The sequence below is a fragment of the Citrus clementina genome, unplaced genomic scaffold (genome assembly GCF_000493195.1).
Source record: "Citrus clementina cultivar Clemenules unplaced genomic scaffold, Citrus_clementina_v1.0 scaffold_2, whole genome shotgun sequence".
NCBI lineage: Eukaryota > Viridiplantae > Streptophyta > Magnoliopsida > Sapindales > Rutaceae > Citrus > Citrus x clementina.
Genome location: NW_006262688.1, coordinates 34614137 through 34640577, shown reverse-complemented (window position 1 = coordinate 34640577; position 26441 = coordinate 34614137). Strand labels below are relative to the sequence as shown.

General features: G+C 33.1%; 3 protein-coding genes across 3 annotated transcripts; 2 read left to right on the top strand and 1 right to left on the bottom strand.

Annotated features, from left to right (window-relative positions):
- The first annotated feature begins 43 nt into the window (after nt 1-43).
- Nucleotides 44-1888, top strand: LOC18053087 (GDSL esterase/lipase At5g45670). Its single transcript, XM_006449519.2, has 5 exons — nt 44-390; nt 469-593; nt 786-1031; nt 1127-1382; nt 1470-1888. Exons 1-5 carry the CDS (start codon nt 141-143, stop codon nt 1691-1693), a joined length of 1101 nt encoding a protein of 366 aa, XP_006449582.1. The 5' UTR covers nt 44-140; the 3' UTR covers nt 1694-1888.
- Nucleotides 1889-7886: 5998 nt separating this feature from the next.
- LOC18053086 (GDSL esterase/lipase At1g29660) lies at nt 7887-9595 on the top strand. Its single transcript, XM_024191813.1, has 5 exons — nt 7887-8216; nt 8363-8487; nt 8632-8877; nt 8955-9198; nt 9281-9595. The coding sequence occupies exons 1-5, from the start codon at nt 7958-7960 to the stop codon at nt 9520-9522; spliced, it is 1116 nt and encodes a 371-aa protein (XP_024047581.1). The 5' UTR covers nt 7887-7957; the 3' UTR covers nt 9523-9595.
- Nucleotides 9596-9659: 64 nt separating this feature from the next.
- On the bottom strand, nt 9660-16585 carry LOC18053085 (floral homeotic protein AGAMOUS). Its single transcript, XM_006449514.2, has 9 exons — nt 16417-16585; nt 15867-16124; nt 12928-13009; nt 11567-11628; nt 11374-11473; nt 11176-11217; nt 10608-10649; nt 10335-10501; nt 9660-9954 (listed from the first exon to the last, which is right to left on the bottom strand). The coding sequence occupies exons 2-9, from the start codon at nt 16103-16105 to the stop codon at nt 9951-9953; spliced, it is 738 nt and encodes a 245-aa protein (XP_006449577.1). The 5' UTR covers nt 16106-16124; nt 16417-16585; the 3' UTR covers nt 9660-9950.
- Between the last annotated feature and the right edge of the window lie 9856 nt (nt 16586-26441).

Sequence of the window (26441 nt, the reverse complement as noted above, 5' to 3'; positions counted from 1 at the left end):
AATTTGCTACTTCTGTTCTCTCTATATAAACTCTATGACCTATCATTTATTTTTTGTCACATACTCACCATTCCTCTAATCAATTTTGATCATTCCTCATCTCATCTGGGTTTTAGAATTTGTTTCCTCTTTCGGGCTTGATGGATTTAAGAAAATGGTGGGTGGTGATGGTGTTGTTGGTTTTGATCAATATACAGAATTATTATTATGGGGCTAAAGCAGCGCCTCAAGTGCCTTGCTACTTCATATTTGGGGATTCATTGGTGGATAACGGGAATAATAATCAACTATCTTCATTGGCTAGAGCTAATTATTTGCCTTATGGAATTGACTTCCCTAATGGTCCTACAGGAAGATTTTCCAATGGCAAAACTACCGTCGATGTCATTGGTAAGCTCAATTTAATCTACTGAAAAGTTATGCCTGCCAGCCACTAATTAATCTCACATTAGTTTTGCTTGTCTGCAGCCCAACTTCTGGGCTTCGACGGTTACATTCCTCCATATTCGGCTGCAAGAGGTCAGGATATACTCAGAGGAGTCAATTATGCATCTGCAGCTGCTGGTATCAGGGAGGAAACTGGTCGACAGCTGGTAAATAAAAAGAAAATAACCAATCCTATTAATTAATTTATTTAATGCATGCATGCATATATGAACTTTAATAATGTCCATTTCATATCAACAATTAATTAACAATAACATGTGACATGCATCAACTGATGAAGTGTGAATCCTGAAATAACTAATGTTATACATACATGCACATGCAATATTATATTGCAGGGAGATCGAATCAGTTTTAGTGGGCAGGTAAAGAATTACCAAAACACGGTTCAGCAAGTAGTGAACTTACTAGGAAATGAAGATCAAGCTGCAAATTACCTGAGCCGATGCATATACTCAATCGGATTAGGCAGCAACGACTACCTCAACAACTACTTCCAGCCCCTCTATTATTCAACCGGTCGTCAATACACCCCCGAGCAGTATGCAGACCTTCTTATTCAACAGTACACTCAGCAACTTCAGGTACCTGCGTCGCTCAGACCCTTTTTTTTTCCCCATTATGAATTCTCAAATAATTAAGTACTGATGAATCGTGAATGAATATGTGTATAATATAGGCGTTGTACAACTATGGGGCAAGGAAATTTGTGTTGATTGGAGTGGGACAGATAGGGTGCAGCCCGAATCAATTGGCTCAAAACAGTCCAGATGGGAGAACTTGTGTGCAGAGAGTGAATGACGCAAACGTAATATTCAATAACAAGCTCAGAGGCCTCGTTGATCAATTCAACAACAACGATTCTGATGCCAAGTTTATCTACATCAATGCTTATGGGATTTTCCAAGATATTACAGCCAATCCTGCACGCTATGGTAACTTTAATTTAATTAATTAATCAAATTAGAAATATTTGTATCATCATGTGCACATTTCATTATGTTTATATTTGTATGTAACAGGTTTTAGAGTGACAAATACTGGGTGCTGTGGCGTTGGAAGAAACAATGGGCAAATTACATGTCTTCCTCTTCAAAATCCATGCCCAAACAGGAGGGAGTACGTGTTTTGGGATGCTTTTCATCCAACTGAAGCTGCGAATACGATCATCGCCACCAGATCTTACTCTGCTCAGTCTCCGTCAGACGCTTACCCCATTGATATTCGCCGCTTAGCTCAGCTCTGATTCTCAACACCAACACGGCTGCCTATTAAGATAAAGCATATAATTTCTTACATGCATTAAATTAAGATAAACTTTTATGTGATAGCGTTATTTATTACTCGCTCCAAAACAACTTGTTTTATTACTCTGTCATTTTAATTTCTTGTTGCAATTGTTATATCAGTTTGTGCAATTATACATAAATATTTCAAATCACTAAAGCTCATGTATTTTAAGTTAAATTATGCGTGTATTTCAATTTATCCAATGAGGAATTAATGTAACAGATTTTGGCTGCCACCCTATCTTTCCATTTGTCTAATTTTCTATTTCAATCCCAGTATTTTGTTTTATTTTTTGCGTCAATATAAAATATCTATAACCAAGAATTTCAATCACCTTTTTTTTGGGCCATTATTAACCGGTCCATGAATTATTTACTAGGTCATTGTATGGTGCCATAAATTTTTTTGTAACATCAATGATGTTAAAAATGTCTACGACCAACTAACAAAGTATTGGTTTCACTGGTAACGGAGTTCCTCTTAAGTGGTTTGACTGTGTTTGCTTCCTAATTCGAGTTACAGGAAAGTCGCCTTTGTTGGGAGACCATGTGTCTCCCGGTTCGAGCGGGAACTTCTAATCTGGGTTGTGGTACGGGCTTAAAGATGCCTCTCACAGTTAGGGCCCTCTCCAAGATAACATTCTATTTAAGACAAAAAAAAAAAAAAAAGTCTACGACCATTGGATTAATATTTGTATTAAAAAAAGATAAATTATTTAATAGTTATTGCAACCATTTATTAAGCTGTTTTAACTTTTGAGGAGGAGGAGAATTTTCGTAAAATAATTATTATCATCCCCCATAATTCGTAATAATTTCACTTGAACAGTATATGGTTTATTTAAAAAATCAATTTTTAACCCTATTTTAAATTTGCAATGTTGTTATTATTATTACTTTAGTTTAAAAGCATAAATGCTTCAGAATTCTATTTCTATTATGTAAGATATGATATCTAATAAATTATTTAATATAAATTAAATGAATAAGTTATAAAAATATAATTTATGTATGGTATAACATCAATAAGCAACACGACTAAATGTATGTACATTTAAACTAATGTCATAAATTGTATGAATAAACTTTTGGGTGAGATTGTTGGTAACATAAAAATACTTCATCACCATTCATTAGTGGTGTACCGTAACTTTAATGAGTAGTAATTTCAAGGAAAGAAATAAGATTTGGGCCCAGGAATAAATTTGTAAAATATCCTTGAAAATGACAACAATCAGTTCACTTTAAAAATTTTTCCTTTGAAAACAATTAAAATATAGTCGAAAGAAATGATTTGTATAGATTGTTTAACCCAAAAAGGATCTTGTAAATCTATGCCCGAGTGGTTTTTGGGATTCCAAAGGAAAATGGACAATTTTTCCATATAGTTTTCAAGTTTATATATAATTTTTGAAATATCTCATTACTCTCCTGATGTCTAAATTTCAACTTCTCCCCACCCCTAAAACCCAAAAAATAGAAAGAAATAAATAAAGAAAGAAAGAAAGTCGTAGCTATAGAGGAAGGGGAAAGTGTCATTAATTATTTAATTCGCTCCCATATTAGCATAAGAATTTAATTTTCTAAAATAAATAATAATTAAGTATTTGGCTAAGAAGTTAATATCTGTAGAGTATATAATATAGCCATACCTTTGACTTTTAGTCGCCCCTAATTTCCTTCTAGGCACCACAAAATAAGCAGGTCTTCTCATTTTCTAAAATTGAACTGTATTGGCTAGCTAGCGAATATGCATTTACTCCTGGGACATAATTAACAACCCGTGTCGTTGGCTAGCTATATAATTTGTATTGAACTACGTTTCATATTAGCCCGACATGAGATGATGGGAAATGGACATAGATCGAATTAACTGAATAAATAGAGCATGAAGGCTAGTTTTCAAAATTCTGACCAAATGTTTTAATTTGACTGGGCTGCGCACGCAATTATTTATTGCAGGACGAAAATATCCCAATGAAAAAGCAGCAAATCCGTCACGGATTAATAGTGTCTTATATCATCAAGTCACGGCTGGGGAACAACTAGGGATGGTAATGGGCACCGCCCGCAGCGGGTTTGCCATTACCAAACCCAAACCCGCACAAAATTTAAATTACCAAACCCACCCGCAACCCGCAGCGGGTTTTAATTTTTTTACAAAAACCCACCCACAGCGGGTTTTAACAATTACCAAACCCGCAATGGTATCCGGCGGATTTTTTGCGGGTTTCCGTATTTAAAATCACAAATGTTTAATATATAAATTTATAATAATAACCTCAAATTCCATATAACATACTCAATTTTATAGTTAAATAATGTAAATGAAAAATTAAAATTTCCACATCAATTCAACACAAATTCTCAAATTTAAGTATAAATTACACAAATCCATTTAAAAAACACAAACTAGTATCTAAAAATAATAATTACATTTCATATTATCATTTAAAACAAGCTCCAAGAGAAGATATTCATTTCATTCACCACCATAAGCACCCATCCAACACAATGCCTATAATAATAATTAAGATTAATATTTTCAAATACTAATTCGAAAGAAAATGTCTTTAGTTTTCTTTAGATTATGACTTTAGAATATGATATAGGCCACATACACAACTTTGAGCCTTTGGCTATTTGGTAATTTAATTAATGACATTATTTTCTTTATACATTTTTAGATTAAAATTGAATTAAAAATATTTGAAAAAAATATTGCGGGTTTGGTGGATATCCATGCGGGTATCCACCGGATATAAGATTAATACCAAACCCACCCGCATCCATGTGCGGGTTTTAATTTATAATACTAAACCCGCCCGCAACGGATAAAATTACCCGCAACGGGCGGGTTTTGGCGGGTGGGTTTGGACGGGTTTGCGGGTTTGCGGGTACAATTGCCATCCCTAGGAACAACTGAATCAGCTTCCACTTACCTTAAAAAGTGCTTTTGTGTAGTGAATATGGGCAGCAACGATTACATTCGCAACTATTTCTTGTCCTATTACCCATCAGGCCCCCTTTACACCCCCAAGCCAATTTGCTGAACTTCTTATTCAACACTGTTCTCCGCAAATCAAAGTTATTACTTTTTTTAGTTTAATTAATTTCCATCCTTAATTTCTCTTCTATCAATTAAGTTATTTTTGGTCGATCGATCTGGCTAATCATTTCTCTATTGTTGTTAACTGTTTCTCAAATTAGCGTTTGTATAATATGGGAGCAAGAAAGGTTGCCTTGGTTGGCCTTGGACCCCTAGGTTGCACTCCAAATGCAATTGCTACATATCCTAGAAATGGTGCCAAGTGCGTTGAGAAAATGAACAACGCAGCCAAATTATTCGATGAGGGACTCAAATTATTGGTAGATAAATTCAATAAAGATCATTCTAATGCACAATTTATATTTATAAATGCTTCTGGGATAATCTCAGGCGATGCTGCCGCCCAAGGGACACACACACACACACCCTCCCCCCCCTAAGTATAAATATACCTAGATGGTCCATATAGTATATAATTTATTTTGTCGATTATATATATAGCAAATTGGATGCTACGTATTTCAGTATGTACTTATTGATTATAATTAATTTTGTGGATATATGAAAATGCATGCCATGGCAGGTTTCAAGGTGATCGATGCTCCTTGCTGTAAAACAGTGGACAACCTGACATGCATTCCTTTTCGAAGTGCATGTAAAAATAGGAATGAGTACAGGTTCTGGGACGAATTCCACACTGCAGAGGCTATGAATCGATTTGTTGGACAGAGTACAGGTTTAGGACTATTTTGTTCTTTCATTTACTATAAACTCTAATATCATAACTAAAATCACTCTTTTAAATCTCAATTATCAGTCAACTAAGGTATTTCTCTGATTTATTCATTCTATATTCTTTTCTTTTTTTTTTTGAATACTAGATCATGAATAGAATTTTCATACTATAATATATTTATATTTAATTTCAATAAATTTTATTACAAGTTTCATATCTTTTTCTTTATTTAATTTTTAATTTTGATTCGATTTTTAAATTTTCAACTCAATCAACCCAACCTAATGATTTAAGAATTGGGTTGAATATGTTTATTTAATTGAGTTGAGTTATTTTTATTTTAACCCATTCAATAATGGGTTGGGTTGAATTTGCACAAATCTCATTCAACCCAACTCATGCCCAACCCTAATGCATGTCGTTCACTTCGCAACTTCTTTAACTTTGGTCTCTAGCGGTCTAGCCTATACATATAATATGTGCATACATGTATGTTGATTTCTCCTAATTTATACACACCAAAATTAACACACTTCGCTAATAGTATAACTCATCTCCGTATACCCACCCCCATAACACCCCCTCCTGCCTGCTGCCTACTTTGTTCATGTTCGCTAATGAACCGAACCTATGGTTGATGGTCGTCTGGGTTTGGCCGGTGATATTAGATAATTACTTTCAATTACATTTCCCTAAAGGAAAAGCACGACGACAAGTGCCTTGCTATTTCATTTTGGAGACTCCTTGGCTGATAGTGGCAATAACAATTTGCTTCCAATACTAGCTAAATCCAATTTCCCACCATATGGCATTGATTTTCAAACCCAATTTTAAATTATTAATTTTTTTGTGATTCAAATATATGTATGTAGATATAATTTTGTAACTTGTCATGCCTGCTATTTAATTAATTAATTAATTAAAAATGACTAGCTAACTAGGCATGCATGTCAATTGTCACAGATGATATCATATCATGTGTGCGTACGTACTCGCTTAAATTTAAACATTCTCAAGCGATGATCATGATGTTTGATTTGTTTTCACTTGTGTGATGATATTAGTTTCAATAGTCAACTAATTCCTCACAAATTGATAGCCACTGGTATCATTACTCGACTGGGAGATGAGGACTGAGATTCTAGTTGAGTACCTTAACAAGTGTTTGTATACAACTGGAATGGGCAGCAACGATTGCATTAACAACTATTTTGTGCCACTATATCCGCTTAACCCCTGAGCAATTTGCCGCGCTTCTTAGAGAACAATATTCATCGCAAATAAAAGTTTAATTAATATATAGTATCTTACGCTTCAATTAGTTCTGAAAGCACAAAAGTTAAAGAGTTTGATGTAAACAATCTTTACATTATTGTTTCTTTAAACACTTTATGATCATTTGGGAGCATGGAATCGAAGGTGGTGTTGTTTGGCCTGGGGGACCAATGAGTTGCACTCCTAATGCAATTGCTACACATCCAGGAAATGGCTCCAGATGCGTAGAGAGCACGAACAAAGCCATCAAAATAACTATCTAATAACGGGCTTAAATCACTCGTCCATCAATTCAATGCTGCTGCCAAGGTACCTCATCTATGAGCTATTTATTGTTTAATTTATTTTAATTTCTGAAATTGACACATTGTAATGTTAAAATATACATGTACTTTTTTTTTTTTTTAATTTCTTGTAGTTTTATGCCTAGTGTTTGTGTATGTATATGTATGGTAGGTTTCAGAGTGAGAGATGCTCCTTGTATTGCAATACAAGGTATTTTTACAATTGATAAATAAAAATAAAAATAAGAATTGATACGAACTTTGACCCTGATGAAGCTTGTGCCAAGATTTTTAGTTTTTCTAAATTAGATGATAATTACGAAATAAACTTAAATAAAAGTTTAGAGGTGAGAAGCGACTTACAATTTATGAGCGAAAACACGGGCGATAATTCAACCCGCGAATCGTCCCGGATTTTTGTCCTGCCTCACAACGAGCCAGCGTGATTTATGCTAATTGCCTAATTTTCTAGAGGTGGAGACAAGAGAGCTTGCTACATTAATTGGTAACCTCTTGCTAGCTGCCGATTTGTGCCCATTAAGAAACCTCTTGCCATGCAAATTAATCAATTAATGTTTTAATTCATTTGGTAATCTATACATCTCGGTTTTGTCACAACTATGTTGCCTCCATTTTAAAATTATCTTTCGAACAGTCTTCCTAGCCTACAATTATTCCTCACCTTACAAATCATTTGCTTCATTAACAATCTCTTTCGGCTCACCTTAATCGCATGCATTAAATTCCTGCCTTATTCCCCCCCTTTTTTTTTTTAATTTTTAAATTTCAATCTCTTACAAACGTGATGTGCTAATCTTTGTAATTGTATTTATTTGTTCTTAGGTTAATACGTACTGAATTCATTTGCCTAGCGAATATGGCTTGTGAAACAAAATCAGGCTGCTGGAATTGGGTTATGGCATTTGTATTTATTTCGGTCTTCAACCTGCAAAGCCCTGTATGGGGAAAACCAGCAGTGCCTTGTTACTTTGTTTTTGGAGATTCATTGGTTGATAGTGGCAACAACAATAACCTTGCAACAGATGCCAAAGTAAATTACTGGCCATATGGGATTGATTTTCCCAAGGGTCCTACCGGAAGATTTTGCAACGGCCGAACCATAGCTGATGTAACCGGTCGGTGTACATATAATTATTAATAATTACTAACTGAAATCTTAATTAGTTTTATTACTCTCTCTCTGTCTCTCTCTCTCTCTCCATATACGTATATATATATTATTAATTGAGCATGCATATGTATATTTGTTTGATCATTTTAGCCGAGCGACTGGGATTTGACGATTATATTCCACCATTTGCAACTGCTAATGGCTCGGAAATACTCAAAGGAGTCAATTATGCATCCGGGAGTGCTGGAATTCGCGACGAAACCGGGTCGCATCAGGTATTATACGAGTATACACACAATATTAATATGTTACTTTAACCACCTGCATTTGTAGACATTCATAAAACCGAACACTTAGAAATGAATTAACAAATAACAACTGACGATTGAAAAATTAATATCCGTTGCGTGCGCATGCAGGGTGTTTGCATAAGCTTAAATAAGCAGTTGAAAAATCACAAAATTACAATCTCACGCATTGCTGGGTTCCTGGGGAGTAGTCACTCAGCTCATGAGCATTTGAAAAAGTGCTTATATTCGTTCACCATAGGCAGTAACGATTACATCAACAATTACTTCTTGCCGCAGTTTTATAATTCAAGCCAGCTCTATACACCGTCCGCCTACGCAAGAATCCTTTCCCAACAATATTCTCGTCAACTGAAGGTGACCGAAATCGATCGTTTTTTTTCAGTTTCCTCTGAGTCGCTGTGTTGTTAATGTTAACTAAGTAATTTGTTTAGACTTTGCACCGTTACGGAGCCAGGAAGGTGACGTTGGCTGGAATCGGAGCAATTGGCTGCACCCCAAATGCAACATCATATTATGGGACTAATGGCTCCCTATGCGTGGACAAGATGAATTCTGCCGTCCAGCTTTTTAATAAAAGGCTAGTAACACTCGTTGATCAACTCAATGCCAAACACCAAGATTCCAAATTTATCGCTTTGAACACCTTAGTCCAGACGCCACCGGGATTTCCTCCTGGTAATTAATTTAATTAGTTAATCTCATCAATATTTGTCTGTGTCTTAGTGTACTGGTGATATGTATACGTTAATCACTTCAGGATTCAATATGTCAACCTTAAGGTGCTGTGATGTAAACGACTTTGGTCTCTCCATCCGTGCTAAATCTCCTTGCAGTCAAAGGGCAACCCACATATTTTGGGATTCATTCCATCCTGCAGAAGTGGCGAACATCATTGCAGCCAATAAAGCTTTCCATTCTGAAGCACCATCTGATGCATACCCCACGGATATTCAACGTTTAGTTCATTTTAATCCAGAAGCTCACTCTACCCGCAGTTAGTGAAAGGAACTTTCTGATTAAGTATATACACAGAAATCTTCTTGCACATACTCTTGGTATATGTGTGTGTGTGTGTGTGTGTGTGTTTTAAATCTAAGCCATACACATACATACGGACACTCGACATTTACTAAGCATTAATATCATATTCGAAATTAATATCAAATGCAGAGACTTTGTGTTTGCATTACGCATACAGAATATGAATTTCATGGCTGACAAACATATATATAATATTTATGAGTCTTAAAATAGTTTATATAGCTACTAGCTTAGGCCCCTGATGATCACTTAATTAAGCAAAGTTGATTTCTTCGCTGCATCTTATAGCAATTTTGAGCGCGCACCTGCACACCTTTTATCTAGAATGAAGTAATAGCTAGATACCCTCCATAGGATATGACACGGCAGAATATTCTTCAAACATATTAACTGCACATGTAAAAGAAGATTATATCAGACAAATGATTTCACTAATGAAGAACCAAAGGCATGGAATCTCCAAAAAATGCATCATGAATTTATCTACAAGATCAGCATGACTCCCGATTTGTTCTCCATTACTTTTTCAACAATCATCATCCTCAAATGAATCAATTAACAAGAACCATCAAAATGTATATATGTGTGTACATAAGCCCATTTGAGTCAGGCAGTTAGTGAAGCACTTAAGACTACATATTTAAGGGGGGAAATCTGAATCCCTGTCGGCAATCAATGCAACAGAACTATACATTTGGAGCAGTGCAATGATGAGATAATTAAATTTATAAATAAGCTGGGAAAGCTTAGGGAGAAGAGGATATTCATACACTAACTGAAGGGCCATCTGATCCTGGCGTGGGTAATGATTGGTGGGCTGTAATGCATTGACTTGGAAATAGCTCCGGGAATCAAATGGCTGAGACTGTATAATCTCGTAGCTACTCCCTCCTTGCATCAAATTCATGTTCTGCTGTCCTCTTTCATTCTCGGCTATCTACAAACACCAACCATAAGAAGATTCATTCAGTTACAAGCCAGTACTACAAATTTGGCAAAGTGACTCACACACAAACATTGATAACAAGGTATAATACAGAAACCTTTGCTCGGAGAAGCTGGTTGCTGTTGTGCAAGTCAACTTCCTGCAATGCAACTATTTTATATAAGCGCACTGAAGGCAACATTATGTAGCCTAAACAAAGGGACAGGCCACTATAATTATATATGCTACTATAAAAATATCAACCTATAAATGTTGACACTCCCATTGCACAGTTAAATCACAGCTCAATGTATAGAAATTCACACATATTTCTTCATTAATTTTTTCTTGTACTATATCCATATCTCATATTTCTGACGATATATGAATGGCAGCCGTATCAATACAGCCCTATATTGTATCTTTTCCACAAATTTGTATCTTGTTCTTTTCTCGATTAGACGGTTAGCCATGCAATTTACTGAAGTACCTTCATTAGATCCTCAATGTTAAGTAATCGATCATCACTCCTAAAATTGTGGATTCCCCCACCCCATTTAAACAAGGCTAAACAAATAATAAAAATTCAATTATAACAGTGATCCATGTCAGGATAAGCAGACGAATTACAGAATGAAACGTAAACAAGAACTTATTGAGAGATAACAGAGGTAAAATTTAGATACCCTCTTCTGCATGTACTCAATTTCTGCAAACAGCAGCTCATTCTGGCACAGTTTAAGAGGAAAAGGAAAATAAAAGTATCAGTATTATTGAAGCTAGTAACATAGATATAAATCACATATATTTACTTTTATTTTTCTTGATAATATAATGATCATTAATAAATATCATAAATATATATGTTAATTGATAGTGAATACCTTTTTAGATCGGATTCTGCTAATACCTTTCTCTAAACGAGTCTCCATGTTCTTGAGTTCCTTGAAATTTAACCCACTTAGTGATTCACCCAACATGTTTCTGGAAATTAATAGCTTTGTCAAAACATTGTTTCAACCCAAAAACAATCCAAATAATCAATTATGGACTAGGATCATTTGAGATTATAATTACCTGTTTGAATTTTGCATATTGCTAATTTGTATCCTCAGCTTGGCAGCTTCTTGTTGGTAGAACTGAGATTTGTGACCACAAGAAAGTACTTTAGAACCTCAAAGGATACAATAGCAATGAGCATAACAAATTAATTAGTGAACGGCTTACTATCAAGTGAAGAAAATTTTTTAACTAGGGATTTGGAGCCACATTGATGCCGACGTATTTTATTAGGATTAGCAAAACATTAATGGTGTGAGACTTATGTTGTCAGAGAACTTACAAGATAATTAAATAATGTTATATGGAAAAGGCACATACAGTACTTTAAAAAGTGTATTAACCTTCTTAAAATTCTCCCATCTCCTAGTATTCTTCTAAAAATAATTTTTGCACAAAATATTCATCTCTCTTGCTTTCCATATCATTCTCAGAAGTTTGTTTTTCTTCATAATAACACATTGAATGTTCACAGCCTTGCAACATTTTGAGAGTATTTATACTAGTTTTTTTTTAAGGTGCACAATGCAGTCAAATAAAAAGTGTTACATAAAATTCATAATTCATGATGCCTATTTGTTAAATCAAAAGTGTACAACATTTTTCCAGTCATGCAAAAAAAGAAAAAAAAAACATATTTCTATGATTGCATCGACGGTGCTGAGCAAAAAAATGATGGAACTCTTCTGAACCTAGATGAAATTATTTATGGTAATTGACCATAGAATTGTTTATTAGTTGCATTCTCTCTTGCAAGGTTTTCTTTTTTGTTTTTTTTTTTCTTGATGCTACATTATTCAGAAATGTTAAGACCTCAATTCATGGTTTAGGAAAAAAAAATTATTTTTTTCTTTAAAAAAGAAGGGGTCACTTAAGTCCAAATCAATTTTTTTGTCCTCTATTGCCTTAGGATTCAACTCGGATAGCAAGTCAAAAAGAATTGTTTGAAAACCACTTGATCTTAGCCTTTAGGGGCAGAAAAAAGTTATTTTAAGTCATACATATACAATTACGTATACTTGTTTTACATAAATTCATAAATACTATAAATCATAACAATATTCAAAATTCTCATACATATGTTCTCCTTTAATATTGATCTTCTCTAACATTGGCACAACAGTTTCTTGAATTGATTTATTTGGCAAACTTCATCAAATGAACTTTGTAGTACTTAATTTTGAAGTCGAAACACCAAGCACCATTTTCGCAACCTTAATTTAATTAAGCAAATAGATAAAAGGCAATGGCAAGTGGCAACCACTCTTACCACACTATAAGAAATCATCATTAGTCTAAGAACCAAATGTAGCCAGTAACCCACCTTAAAAGACCTATATTTCTTCCATTACAAGTAAAGTTGAGAGCTTAAATTGTACCTGAGCATTTGCTTCACAGATAGACCCAGTATTTGAGGTATCTGCAGTGGCCTTCTTGTACCTGTCAATTGTTGATTTCACACTGCAATATACCATATTCATAGCATTAGTTCTCAATATAGAAGGAGAACTAAAGAAAACAAATGCAAAAAAAATCCACCGGTGAATTTTAATATTGAAAGACATAATCTTACCCTCCTCCCAGTTATATTTAAATGCCATAAAGGTATCCACTCTACCAACAAACACATGCGCATATTAGAGTAATCTTGGCATAACTTATGTTGATTTATGGATAATCAAGCAGCAAATTAGTTAGCTATTATGAGAAAATTAATATTTCTACAAGAACTTGTCCTCTTCCAATCTCAAACCCTCTAGACAAAGTCAATGAGATTTGATATATAGAAAATAGATCAGTACAAATCTTTGAATAATTGAACAAAGAGGAAAAAAAAATTCCCATAATGGCTAAAAAAGCAACATTAGGATTTGAATGGTGACAATACACATATATATATTGTCCCGAATGCAAGTAGCTCCTGATTTTCAGCAAAAAAATAAGCAACCTTTTCGAATCTCTCACGTGGGCATGTTATGATGACTCTAATTCTGGACAGTGGGAAAAGCTCTAATGCAATTAACCGCCAAATTGTGCCGTCTCAACGGTCAAATCAACCAACTCTTTCAGTTAACTAAACCTAATACGAAACCTTAAAGCGTATAATAATGGCGAAGGATGAAATCTCAGTTGCTGAGTCAGACTCATACTCTTGTCTGAAAAATTATCCCAAATTCGTGTGATATGATATGAATTTTTTGCTAAAAGTAATAATAATAATTTCTATTTGCAACAGTGAAAAGAGATCCACTTATCTTTTCTCGATCGTGGTTCAGATACCTTAATTTCCTCGACCTGTGACTGGCTGTCTCTGCCAAGCTGGCATAAGCCCTAAACATATGATTGGCTAAATGCGGTCTATGGTCAAATATGCGCCATGTGTCACTTACCCATTAACCAATAGATGATAGCCAGAACCCTAACCTTATTATCCACCTCGATTAGTGAAAGTACTGTATAAGATTTAAGTTTTTATCTTATTTTGTTGCAAATCAGAAACTTTATTCAGTCTGAAGGTCAGAGTGAATCAGAGCCGTCCGAGTCCGACTGAGCAGCCAAAGTTTTGATTGCATGAAAGAAGCCAAAAGGAAAATAAAAAAAGTTCAGAAGTCTCTCATTGGCTCGCAGAACCCACATCATCATCACCATCTTTCTTGTAATCTCTCTCTCTCTCTCTATAAAACTAAACTTACATAAAAATATCTATGCAAGATCTTCAACATATGCAAAGCTCTCTGGAAAATGCCAACAGTGACTTGCTGTAATGATTTTCTCAGTTGATGCAATCTGATTGGTTCCACGACTGTGTCTAACAGAGCTTTGTAAAAGAATTTAACTGAGAGAGAGAAACAGGTAAATCAAATTTGTAAAAAATGGGGCAGCAGGTGGGATATTTGAATTTTAGCACCGTAGAAGATTTAAAAGTGTTAAAAAAAATTAGGGTTCAGATGACGGGATGAAATTAAAATAATAATAATAATAATAATAATAATAATAATAATAATAAGGAGAAGCTAGTTTTAGGAATCATGACATAAACTCTTTTGTCAGTAATGGAAAGAAACTGAAAAATCGTGTGTGACGTGACCCAAGATTCTTGTAACTAAGACAACAAACCACAAACCAACTTCATCTCGGTCTGGTGTGGTCCTCAAACCCTAACTAGGGTTAGTTTTAAAAGAAAAAGTAAAATTTGTGATTAAATCTGATTGGCTAGAGAAGGTTTCGTGTGATTTTGGCGAAGACGTAATATGGGTGTTGATTAAACGTGACTTAATTCGGTTTTGATTGGTTGAAAGAGTTAGATTTGATAAAAGTTTTGATCAGAGAAACCAAAATTGGGGGTTCCTTGTTCGGAACCCTAATGTTCATATGTGTATATAAAATCTTTATTTGAGACTGAATCGATAATTTTGCTTTTGAGTTTTGACTATGTACTTGTGATTGCGTTGATGTGCGACTGACGTGCCATTAAGGAAGTGACAAAGAAATTGGACAGCTAGCTTTAGTTGGGTAGTAGGCCTTTCACTTGGCTAGCCAGCCTCATAGATGACAATAACAAACACAGAAGAGAAAGGGAAAGAGAGCAAAAGAAGGCAAAGAGGAATAATGGGGAAGGGCAAAAAAGAAAGTAAACAGAAAATTTAACAACAATGGAGGGAGGTGATCTCACTGCCAAACCTATGCTTGTTTCTGCTGCTACTTCTACTACTGTGTGACCATAACCATATATAATGCTTCTATTTCTATCTATTACACCAGATCTATGTATTCACCAAACCAAGAGCTCAAAATATGATCATAAACAGAAAGCTAAAATAAATAAATAAACAAAAAAAATATAAACAACCCCATAAAGCTCATAAAAAGAAAAAAAAAACAAAACAGAAAGAAGAAAGACAAGTGAATCTATTTTTTTTTTGTTTAAAAAAAAAATTAATGAGTATGTTCTTTGACCTTAAATCCAGCCAAAGATCTATAGCAGAAGCAACAAAAAAAAAAAAAATCATGACTAGGATCTAATATTCCGAAACTTTTGCAGAATAACCCCCGGAAAAAGAAATCAAGAAAGAAATAAAAGTCCCAATTTTAGAAAAGAAAACTAAAGAAAATCACCATGACCATATAACCTTAGAAAAAAGCTACAAGATTTCTTCAGAACTTAAGTGATTTAAAAAAAAACATGAAATTAAGTTAAAAAAGAAAAAAAGAAAAAAAATCAAAATAGGGTTGAGAAATTGGGATTGAGAAAGGTAGAGACATACAGATATGTATGTAATATGTGTAGAGATTAGTGGAGGTATATAAAATATTATACCTGTTGTTGGAATACTCATAAAGGCGGCCGCGGCTGGAGAAGACGATAAGAGCAATCTCAGCATCACAAAGAACAGATAATTCGTAAGCTTTCTTGAGCAAACCATTGCGCCTCTTGCAGAAGGTCACTTGGCGATTTGTTGTGTTTTCGATCCGCTTGATCTCGATCTTTCCTCTCCCCATTTTTCTCTTTGGTGATAATTCCTCTCTTCCTGCTGCTAATTCATTTGGAAACGCCATTCTTTACTTGACCACCTGCCTGATTCATTCATTCAACAGAACAAAAACAAAAGTGATGAATATTTATAATATATAACTAATTAATTAATTTATAAGGTAGCTAGCTATAATACATTTGGAATCATTTGGTTTAGTCGGGCAAATTTTTAGAAGAAACAATATTGATGATATTCTAGTTATATAGAGTGTATGTATCTTAATTTGTACTTTTTGCGATGATCAACATATACATATATAAGTTGAGAGTAACACAAAAGCGGAGGAGCAATTAAAACTGAGATGGGATTTATTATGTTATTTTTCTCACTCACTGTCTAACCAAAGGAATGTAGAATGGTTTTGATTATCAAAAGGACAGCAGAAACAAAGGTTTCAGCAGGATTTGGGATTTCTCTCTTCTTTCTTACTTTACAAAAAATGAGAACAGAGCAGGGAGAGAAGCAGAAGAGAAAGTGAAGTTAAGGAGATGGAGCTTTTGAGGATGAGGTGGGTATTTATAAAGTATATTTACGACTCTTAATTAATTAATTGGGTTCGTCCATTTAGTTTTTATATATTCACTTAATTTCTACTCTATTAACTTTCTAAGATTTTTACCTTTTTTTATAACTGAAAGAAAATAATTTTTAAAAAAAATTATGCTTATAGTTTTTGTTGTCTTCTTTATTGTCTTTTTCTTTTTTAAAAAAAAAAAATTACAAGTGGTATGAATTGGAGATGAAGCAAAAGAGGAGGCTAAATTTGGGAATCGCATACACTCTCTCATAATATTTAGAAACCATATATAAGCGGGTAATTATTTTTATTCAATTTATGGAGATTAAATTACTTAAGAGTCAGTTTTCAATTGTGGTAGATGATGAAATAAGTTTCTTCTTTTGTGCGGATAAAATAGGCTGCTGATAAAAAAAGTACTTGGTGTTTGTTAAAATATATATTGTTGCAATTGCTATGAATTTAAAAACCAACGTACATTTGGTAAATTTTATTATAAAATGACAAGAATCACATAAGTTTAAATTTCTTTTAATTTATATATTAGGACGCATTGAAAAATATTACATAATTTTTTTGTTGAGATATTAAAATTATAATAGGAATTTTGAAAAAGTGCGTTGACTTATTTAATAAACTACTTATAAAAAGTAATCTCCTATCTATTTTTAAAAATTTAATAAAGCTGCTTATAAAAACTAACCTCATATTTGTTTTTACGAACCATTCTCAATATAGAGAAACTTATAACATAAGCAGCCTTTAAAAAGTTTACAAAACATCATTTTGCTAAAATATATATATATATGAAATAAGTCACTTATAGTGTTTCAACATCAATCCTAATTAGAACCTATTTGCATACATACCTTGAACTCGCACAATCAACTTTTAATAGATTGTTATATTTTTTTATTACTATTTCAAGCTTGTGTGTGCTTAATGGATCTATTCTTCTCATAGTTTCAATTCCCATTGTGCCTCACTAGAAATATTTTGTATGAATAGTGCCATTTTCAATTAATATTGTTTTCTACTTACACTTTTTGACTCCATGAATGAATTAAATACATACATACAAATATATATAAAAGAATAATTTATTTAATTATTAAATAATTAGCAATGGCGATATGATAAATGTTATATAAGAAAAATATATTTGTACAAAATTGCTCAAAGGTATAATCAATACAATAAGACCTCTTTCCTTTATTAGAATTAGGCCCCACTCACACTTCAAAGGCTCCATTATTCTCTTCAGCTCTCAATTTTCTTACCTTCTTGAAAGCATGACTGTTTTACTAGGACTAGGGTTGTGACTCGTGGGTTATGACAAAAGTGAAGGCAACTCCATGTGATGCATCTAGCATTCATCTCCTTATACTGTTTAACTCATTTATAGTAGTTGTAGAAGAAGCATTTGGCAATCAACGAATCAATTAATTGTTTCTCTTTTTTTTTTCAATATTTTTTTTTGGTGTAAGCCATTCGGTATCCAGCGATTGCATTAGGTCCCGACTGATCCGAATTCATAGTGCAGTCACAGTTAAAACTCTTTACCCCTCTCAAACCCGAGAGCTCTTCCCACAAACTCAGCCTGCACTGCCAACAGAACCACAACCATTTAGTATTTTTTTTTTCAATATTTTAGTATTGTGCGAGAGCCATAGATTTGACGGGTTTGTTCATCCGTTTCATGATTCAATGCCAATCCCACTTAGTGCTCTAATTAACTTATTTCTTCTTCTTTCATTTTTTGTTTCCTGCTTTAATTTATACTTTGGCAATCATATGCACTGCTCAAATGAGAATTACTGACTTTACCAACTAGCATTGCTTCTCAAATATTCCTCTGTCACCTCACGCTCTCTTTAATTAATTCGATTGGATCAACATTGAACTAATGATTATCTCTCCCAGCTTTACCTCGTGCCAGACGTCACTTAATAGTTCTCAAGGACAGGTCACTTTTTGCATACCCACCTTGACATTACATGTTAAATGTTGGAATGATTAGTCATTTTTTAGCGATCATTATGAGTGATATAGTGTTTCCTATGGACATGGAACCACGCATACATGATTCAAGTCCATGGTTCATATATACATTGATATTTTATATATCATTTGATCAAGTAGTCAAAAATTAATTGATGCGTGGCAATAGCATTCACACTCAAACGTCTTCAAATTCTTTACACATAGTCAGCCGCCTTATGGTTCTCTATTGATCAAATTTCCGTAACACAAGCAATGACGCAAGTGTTACACAAGCAATTGTCAAACAATTTAATTTTTTGGGTCGTATTTGAAGTCGTTGATTCAAGTGGTTTCACTAATATGAAGATTTTTTTTTTCCTCTTAATGATTTGAATTTTTTTTTTCCGCGATTATTGTGACTATACAGGAAACACGTTAATTAAGCGTAGTTATTTCACCTAGCTAGGGCTAATATTTGTGACGCAGACATAGTAACAAATTCTGTGCAATTTCGTGCGTAATTTCATATGCTTAAATTCGTGGTAAAAAGATGACACAATAGGATCGATCTTCTTAGAAAATTCAAGCTTGTTCATTTGGCAATAAGAAGATCAATTTAGATGATCGTTTTTAAATTTTCTTTCTTGGTGTGTCATTAGACTATGGACTTTCTGAAAACTCTTTTACTACAATTAGCTATGAGGCTGAATCTGATTATTTTGAAAGTAGAAAGGACAATTAATGATATAATTGTGGATGGTCTCTTCAGTCAAATTTTCTTAATGGGTTCACAACAAGAAAATCTCCCCATATCTCTTAAGAGGACCACTTTGAGGGCAATTAGTACTGTGCTTTTATCACACTTTGTACAACTAAATATATAGAAAGTTTTACCGCTGAATTATATGTGTTTCAATTAATTTTGCAAGATGTAACATACGAAAATATATACCTACACCTCAGACTTGTCTTTTGTGGTAAATTGTTTCGAGTATATCAAGAGGGACGTCGTTTTTTTTCTTTTCTCATTTTTCTTTTCCTTAGTGTAAGCATGCTATCATTTTTCCTAACAAGAAAGTCATATAAATACTTTTTGCCTAAAATTGAGAAAGACAGAGATTGATTTTAAAAATCTCATAAAGCGTTCCTTAACCTTTGAGATTTACAAGAAAGATTCCAAGAAATTTGTCAAAAAACAAAAACAAAAAATATTCCAATGAGGTCATTACAATCGAAAAGAAATTTTATCATTTCAAAAAACTATTGATTTTTTTTTTTTTAACACGCATATATTGTTATTGATCTATGGTCAAAATCTATTCCTTTGTTTTTATTTGGAAATCATGAGCTATAAGCTTAAGCATGTAGTGGCTCAAAATTAAAGCTCAAATTCAAAAAGTATCCGACATGAACGGTAAAGGTGCGTAGCAATTAAAAATTTACCAAAAAAGGGAAATCTTTGTGTGGGTTGGAAGCCAATTTCTTCTCTCTCTCTCTCTATTTCGACCGCACATTAAGTGTTAACCATATGCGAAATAAGTTTCCTAAGTGAGTTGGAATGACCCATAGTCCTTAAAAGACTTCAAGAAACGGTCGAACTTAAACCTTAATACTGGTTCCTGTTTTTTTCCCTTGTGTTTCATGGAAATTGTCAGGACAAATTGAAAATCCAAAGCCAAGGGTTTTTGACTTGTTTAGCAGAAAAAGGAAATACTATTTCTTGATTATCAACATTAAGAATGAATGACTTTATTACCAAGGTGTGTATGCCTTAAGAAAGTAATTAATTAACAAGGTCAATAATATTGTTACTTTGTACACTCGATCATAATAATATGGAGGAAAAACTAAGGAAAGTACGCGCATCAACAAGTCACATCCGAAACCAATATATATATTCTCTTTGATTATGAATGGGACCACAAAATAAGATGAGATTTTCAACAATAGACCTTCGAAAGATGCTGGATGGTTCACAGCTTCAATGCCAAGACCTAATTCATTAAATGCTTCGTGGCTAGTCACTATCGCCATGGCCATTGTCATTGTGATCCTTAAAAATAATCTTTGTATGTACAAGTAAACCAACGCACTCAACTCACCTACTATTTTTCACAATATACTGTGTAAAGAGATTCTTGATTACTAGTATACTTAATTAGCTTGTCTTTTTTTCTTTTTTCTTTTTACCCCGGGTAGTTCTTGATAAAACAAACAGGTTAATTAATCATCTTATTGATTATTGATGACATTTTAAACCCTCACGTTAGAAACCCCCGAAATGGGGACTTCTGCTTTTGAGCTTGATGAATTTTCTGCCTCTTAAAAATGGTGGTTCCAAGTTCTGTTAATCCATTACGGAGTGATAAGTAGTGTTCAAAGGTCCAGACATGTACATAATTGGAACTTTTCATACTTTGACTTCCAATTTTCTTTTTAAAAAAAAAACCTTAATACCTATCGACTACTAGAAAATTGACATCTAGATTTTATATTTGAAGGCTAAACGTCACCTTTCTCATCATATCAATTAATATCGAAAAGGGGGAAAAAAAAAGAAGGAAACTCACAGACCATTTGAAACATGAAAACGTGGGGAAAAAATGGTAAACTTTTAACAAAATCTTTCAATTGATAGATAAATATTTAAGTATTTTTGACAATCTGAGTAAATGAGAAACCAAAAATAAGGGACTGAATGGGGGGTTTCCCTTTGCTCTAAACTTTTGTCGATGATGCGGTAAATAAGCAAAACCCTGAGAAACTAACGAACGAACCATGTGATAGAGTAATTGATTTTGCAAGTTGCAACTACAACATTGATGAGTTATATGTTGCTTCAGACCAAGTGCTGACCCTCCAAATCAACCCCTTTTAAGGAGAACAGTTAACGATTAATAATGGAAGGGAATGTTAAGTCTCAATTTCTACCCTAATTAACCTCATATATCACTTATTTATTAAATGTGATTTTTATAAGTCGTAAAATTATTATTATATCATTTAATTTATAAATTATCAGTAGTATATAAATTAGGATCCAGATATTAGGATCTTTAACATTATTTAAACAATTAAATCAAACTATCAAAGCACAGTAACAAGTTCTGAAATTAATCGAAAATTCAAAATGCGGAAGCTTGATTAAAAGCTTCCACGATAAATGGTGTGTAAAAAAGGAAAGCAAAGGGTCATAAGCATAAAAGGTTAATGGGAAATGGATCATTCTGTGGAGTTGTTCCATCAGTCACGTGATTCTTTAATGTAGTGATCAAGATTCAAAGCATAAGACAATAAATTGAGTTGAGTTGTGATTGAGCTAAAATAGTGCTAATAAGGAAAATATGGCCAGCAAACTCCACACAACAAATGCACAAGTGGGTTCCATTGCCGATACGTTTCTTATATGCCATTCTTACGATATATACACACACACTAAAGGTTGTTTTGTTAAATGTTTTAAGTCTGAAATTTTATTTATTTTATATATTTTCTGAAATATGTTTGTTTATTTTTTGAAACTTATGTCTGATTTTCATATATTTACATCTGAATAGAAAAAGTAATTATTTGTGACTTTTATCTGAATGAAAAAGGTCTTAATGACAAGTAAATATTATATTTTAAAAATATCTTTGTAAAATAGTTTATTTCCTAAATATAAAATTTAATCCTCTTTTTTGTTTTAATTTATAAGGACATACATTTCAAATGACCAAATTTAAGATTTTTTTTATTGTGAAAACAAATAAGATGCCACTTTTATTCAGATATTTAAAAAAGAAAAATAAATATGTCATTCATATTTTCGTAATCAAACATATTCAGACTTCAGAAAAATTTAGACTCATTTAGATTTCAAATAAAAAAAACAAACGCTACCTAAGAGTCAGAACATTGGCACCCCTATATGGCTATATATATTTCTTAAAACCATTTTCTTCATTTTTCTCATTTCAATATCTATAAATATATAACACCCTTTAACAAAAAAATTTGTTTTAATTAAAATTATTCTTTATCAAATCTAATGTTTCATTTTTTTTCTTTTTTATTGTTCACACCTAATATCCATGGAGTTTCTCTCTCTCTCTCTCTCTGTGTGTTATTTGAAGAAAAAAAGGTGATTAAGATTTCCTACAAAACAATTACTTCTTAAAAAATTCATCAGATTTTTTTATTTATATAAATTTATGATTCTTTTTTGCTCACTCTTGGTATAAAAATAGTTAATAAAAGCAATGTATTTAATTTAGGGCTAAATATATATAAAAGGGAGTTTATAACAAGAGTGTTAAAAATTAAAAAAAATACATACAACATATTTGATTGTGTAAAGATTTTTTTACTACAAAAGTAATGTATGTGTGTGTATATAAAATATGTAGGTTTAGTTTGATATATAGTCTCTCATTCAATATTGTAATCACAATTAAGGTTAAAGTTGCAAATATTGAAAAAGGATTTAAAGAGGATTATGGGGGGGGGGGGTGCCAATAGTCTAAATATGATCATAAAATTAAATATTGGTTCGATAGTGAAAAAGTTGGTTAAATTCTTAGAGGTGCCACGTAATTAACTCGCCGACATTTATCGTCAAACAAACAATTTTATTGCGGCCGAAAAGAAAACACACAAGTTGAAGCTTGAATTACATGCGATGGCTAGTCAATAATTTGACAGACATAAACCCAACGAATACGTAGCTAGCTAGCTATTAGCCTCAATCATAAACAAAATAACTAAACCTGCGTTATAGTTTGGACTCTTCTCCTTGTTATATATATATTCTGCCATTATTAGTCAATTCGGCATGCAATAAGATGTCAAATATTGTTTTGCTTACCTTCTCATCGACGAAGCCAGCTTACTTCTATAAATCATTTTTGTTTCATGTTTTATCTCCACGCCAGGCTCTGTATTATCTTGCTCATAAACGATCTACATAGTTTTGAAAATGAAAAATGATCAAACCCACCACGAGATTATTTCAGTAAATTAATTATTTCTCTCTTCGTGTCTTTTTTTTTTTTTTTTTGGTCTTTTATAATTGACTCTTGAATTCATAAAACTCACAATTAACCAATATAAATTTCTAAGGATAAAAATATTTAAGACACCACAATAAAAAAAAAAAAAAGGAAGTTAACAATGTTTCTAATGGTTGGATTGTCTCGATGATTTGTAGGGAGGGGCCGGGGGCGTTGAAATTAACAAAGATCAATAGGAGGGAAAAAACCAAATTGTTATTTATAGCCTCGATTCAGCTGATAAATGTATTATGTATAAACAGCTGAATAATGTATTATGTATAAATTGAAGGTATAAGATAACTTGCATGCTTCCATTTTTTGTTTTTTTTTAAAGGTAAGGGGATGGGCAAGTCTAAATACAGTTTTTACCCTCTTTACCAGCCTCAATAATCAAACTCGGATTTTAATAGATGTTACAGTTACATTGCAACCAACCCGACCACATCCTTAGAGGCTCTATTTTCATGTTTTAAATGTTGATATGATGTATATTTTTCGTGTGGGGGCTCGCATGCATACTTTTGTCAATACCGAAAGCTTCATTTCCCATGGAATCTCAACTTGCCCACTCACAGTCCTAGCTAATATACTTTATCGGAATCCAATTTCTTCAAATTAACAAGGTCAATGGCGAATTATACACATTGCTAATGTTCATGATTCCTTTCACAACGAACAATTCTCCTTGTGTTAATCAGTTAATGATTTTGCTTTCTGTTAAAGTTGAGGCAGCTACTAACCTTAAAAGCTCCATTCAAGTTAGTGTTCGATTTGTCACAAATAACAACAAATTTTACGGCTGGCTGCAAAGGGCTAGCATGGGTAGCCCTCATCCCTTAATTGGTTTGTATGCGTAATCACAATTTTTTTTTTTTTTCTGAACAGTTGTGGTTGGAAATGACTCCGAGTTTCATGACCATTTGAATTATAGCCGACTAATGTACATTTCATGGCCACGTCCTCATGCAATATACACACCACCCACATGTTGATTATGAGTGTTACTTGATTTCATATGAATCATTCCCGCGAGTTAAGACAACAAAGCTGCAATTTGCCGTGCGCATTTTGAAATACCCAGATGGGGCAATTTTTTTATTTCACTAATCCTCATCACACAAGTCAACTGTGATTAATTTGCTTTCACAAGGTCTTGTTTCAATCTCTCAGGAGGTGTGTGCTGAGGCCTGAGGCAAGCGCATGAATTTATTTGTAACAATTATTAGCGAGCAAATTAACAAAGCTGAAATTTATAATGGTGAGACTTTGTTTAGTCCCTATATTTTGAGGTTAATGTCCAATTAGTGCATGTATTTTTAAAAGTATATCAAAACATCAAAATATAGATGACCAATTTACAATATAGGACACTAACTTTAAAATATAGGGATTAAATAAATTTTTACCTAATTTACAATAATGGCCACAACCAAAATACACCAAGGAATCGCAGATCTTGCCAGCAAAGGAAGCAAAGTTGTGGCCCTATCTCACACAATGTAAAGCAGTGCCATTTCCTAATCTAGAATCTGTAACCCCAGACTTTTCAAAAATTTGTCATGGATGCATCCCTAAATGTGTAAAATAATTCAAAGAGCATTATGAGATTGGTTAAAAGGATAGTATATTCACTTATTATTAATGATATAATTTTGAGAGCATTCTAAGGTTTGTTTTATTGTTTGAGATACATTGAATATCTTGGCGGTAAATTCATAAATTGGGTAATTTTTTTTTTTAAAAAAAAATATTTGAAATTCGATTTGATTTAATTAATCTGGGTCAATTCGCCAAGTTATCCAAATTGCAGCATCAGTCCATCGCATGAATCTTTTAGAAATAATTTAAATATTTAAAGCACAATAATATAAATTAAAAGAAAAAGAGAGTGAGTCTATCAAATATCAAAAAATAAAAGAAGGGGAGAGAGAGAGAGAGAGAATTGTGTACTGCTTGCTATCTTCAGTGGGCTGAATGCATACACTTATAACAAATTGCTACCTCTCATTTAGAGCATCTACTCTTGCGGGTGACAGTATTTTCATTGAAGAAGCAAAAGCTGGTTGTGATGAATCCCAAGTCTTGCAGTTCTTTTTCCTTCTTTAGATCAAAGTGAAATAAAAATAAAATAAAATAAAATATAGATTTGGTGGTTCTTTTTCGGCTATTAGAAAATTCAGTTTGGATTTTGCTTCATCTTCAACATATACATGTATGTGTGCACAGCTTGTCACAATTCAGGTGACAAATCATCAACACAACTACTTTCACAAGTTTTCAGTTATAATTATGAATTTCTTTTTCCAGTTTCCAGTTCCTTGTTTTACTTTATTACCAAAGTCACCGATTGCTGTAAGTTTTCCCCTATATAGAGGAAAATCCTCTTTTATTGTTCAAATGGGTCCACAAACCACCAATCATATTATCATGACACGAACCAAAGAATGTTCGTGTAAGTGAGATGCACATTTCATTTTCCGGAAGTGAATTACTTGTCATTTTTATAGGAAGTTTTTTCAAAAAGATTTGATGATTTTATCCACAAGCAGCTCCCTGAAAATTCAAGATATATAGTAAGAATTTGAAGTTTACGGATGTTCTTTTCAACTCTAGAGGAAAGCTAAAATTACAAGAAATAAAAGCGACGAAAGTTTCTTCCTTTGAAAACTCAGATTTGAAGAGTAACGATAATTTTGATTAACCGAAATTCGAAGTCGGGAAAGACTAGAGAAAGTTGAGCTGGGGGCGCATAATACATTAATTCTACGAGTGTTATGGTCAGTCGCACGACTAAGAGTGGACTGAATTAAAAATTTGTCAATAAT

Bases quoted from the DNA above. Each gene is read 5' to 3' on its own strand.
- LOC18053087 (XM_006449519.2), top strand. From the start codon at position 141: ATGGATTTAAGAAAATGGTGGGTGGTGATGGTGTTGTTGGTTTTGATC. The intron at 594-785 runs GTAAATAAAAAG...ATTATATTGCAG, and splicing joins AGGAAACTGGTCGACAGCTG to GGAGATCGAATCAGTTTTAG. The intron at 1,383-1,469 runs GTAACTTTAATT...TGTATGTAACAG, and splicing joins AGCCAATCCTGCACGCTATG to GTTTTAGAGTGACAAATACT.
- LOC18053086 (XM_024191813.1), top strand. From the start codon at position 7,958: ATGGCTTGTGAAACAAAATCAGGCTGCTGGAATTGGGTTATGGCATTT. The intron at 8,488-8,631 runs GTATTATACGAG...GTGCGCATGCAG, and splicing joins ACGAAACCGGGTCGCATCAG to GGTGTTTGCATAAGCTTAAA. The intron at 8,878-8,954 runs GTGACCGAAATC...TAATTTGTTTAG, and splicing joins AATATTCTCGTCAACTGAAG to ACTTTGCACCGTTACGGAGC.
- LOC18053085 (XM_006449514.2), bottom strand. From the start codon at position 16,105: ATGGCGTTTCCAAATGAATTAGCAGCAGGAAGAGAGGAATTATCACCA. The intron at 11,474-11,566 runs GTAATTATAATC...ATTAATTTCCAG, and splicing joins AATATGCAAAATTCAAACAG to AAACATGTTGGGTGAATCAC. The intron at 11,218-11,373 runs GTATTCACTATC...AAACTGTGCCAG, and splicing joins GCAGAATCCGATCTAAAAAG to AATGAGCTGCTGTTTGCAGA.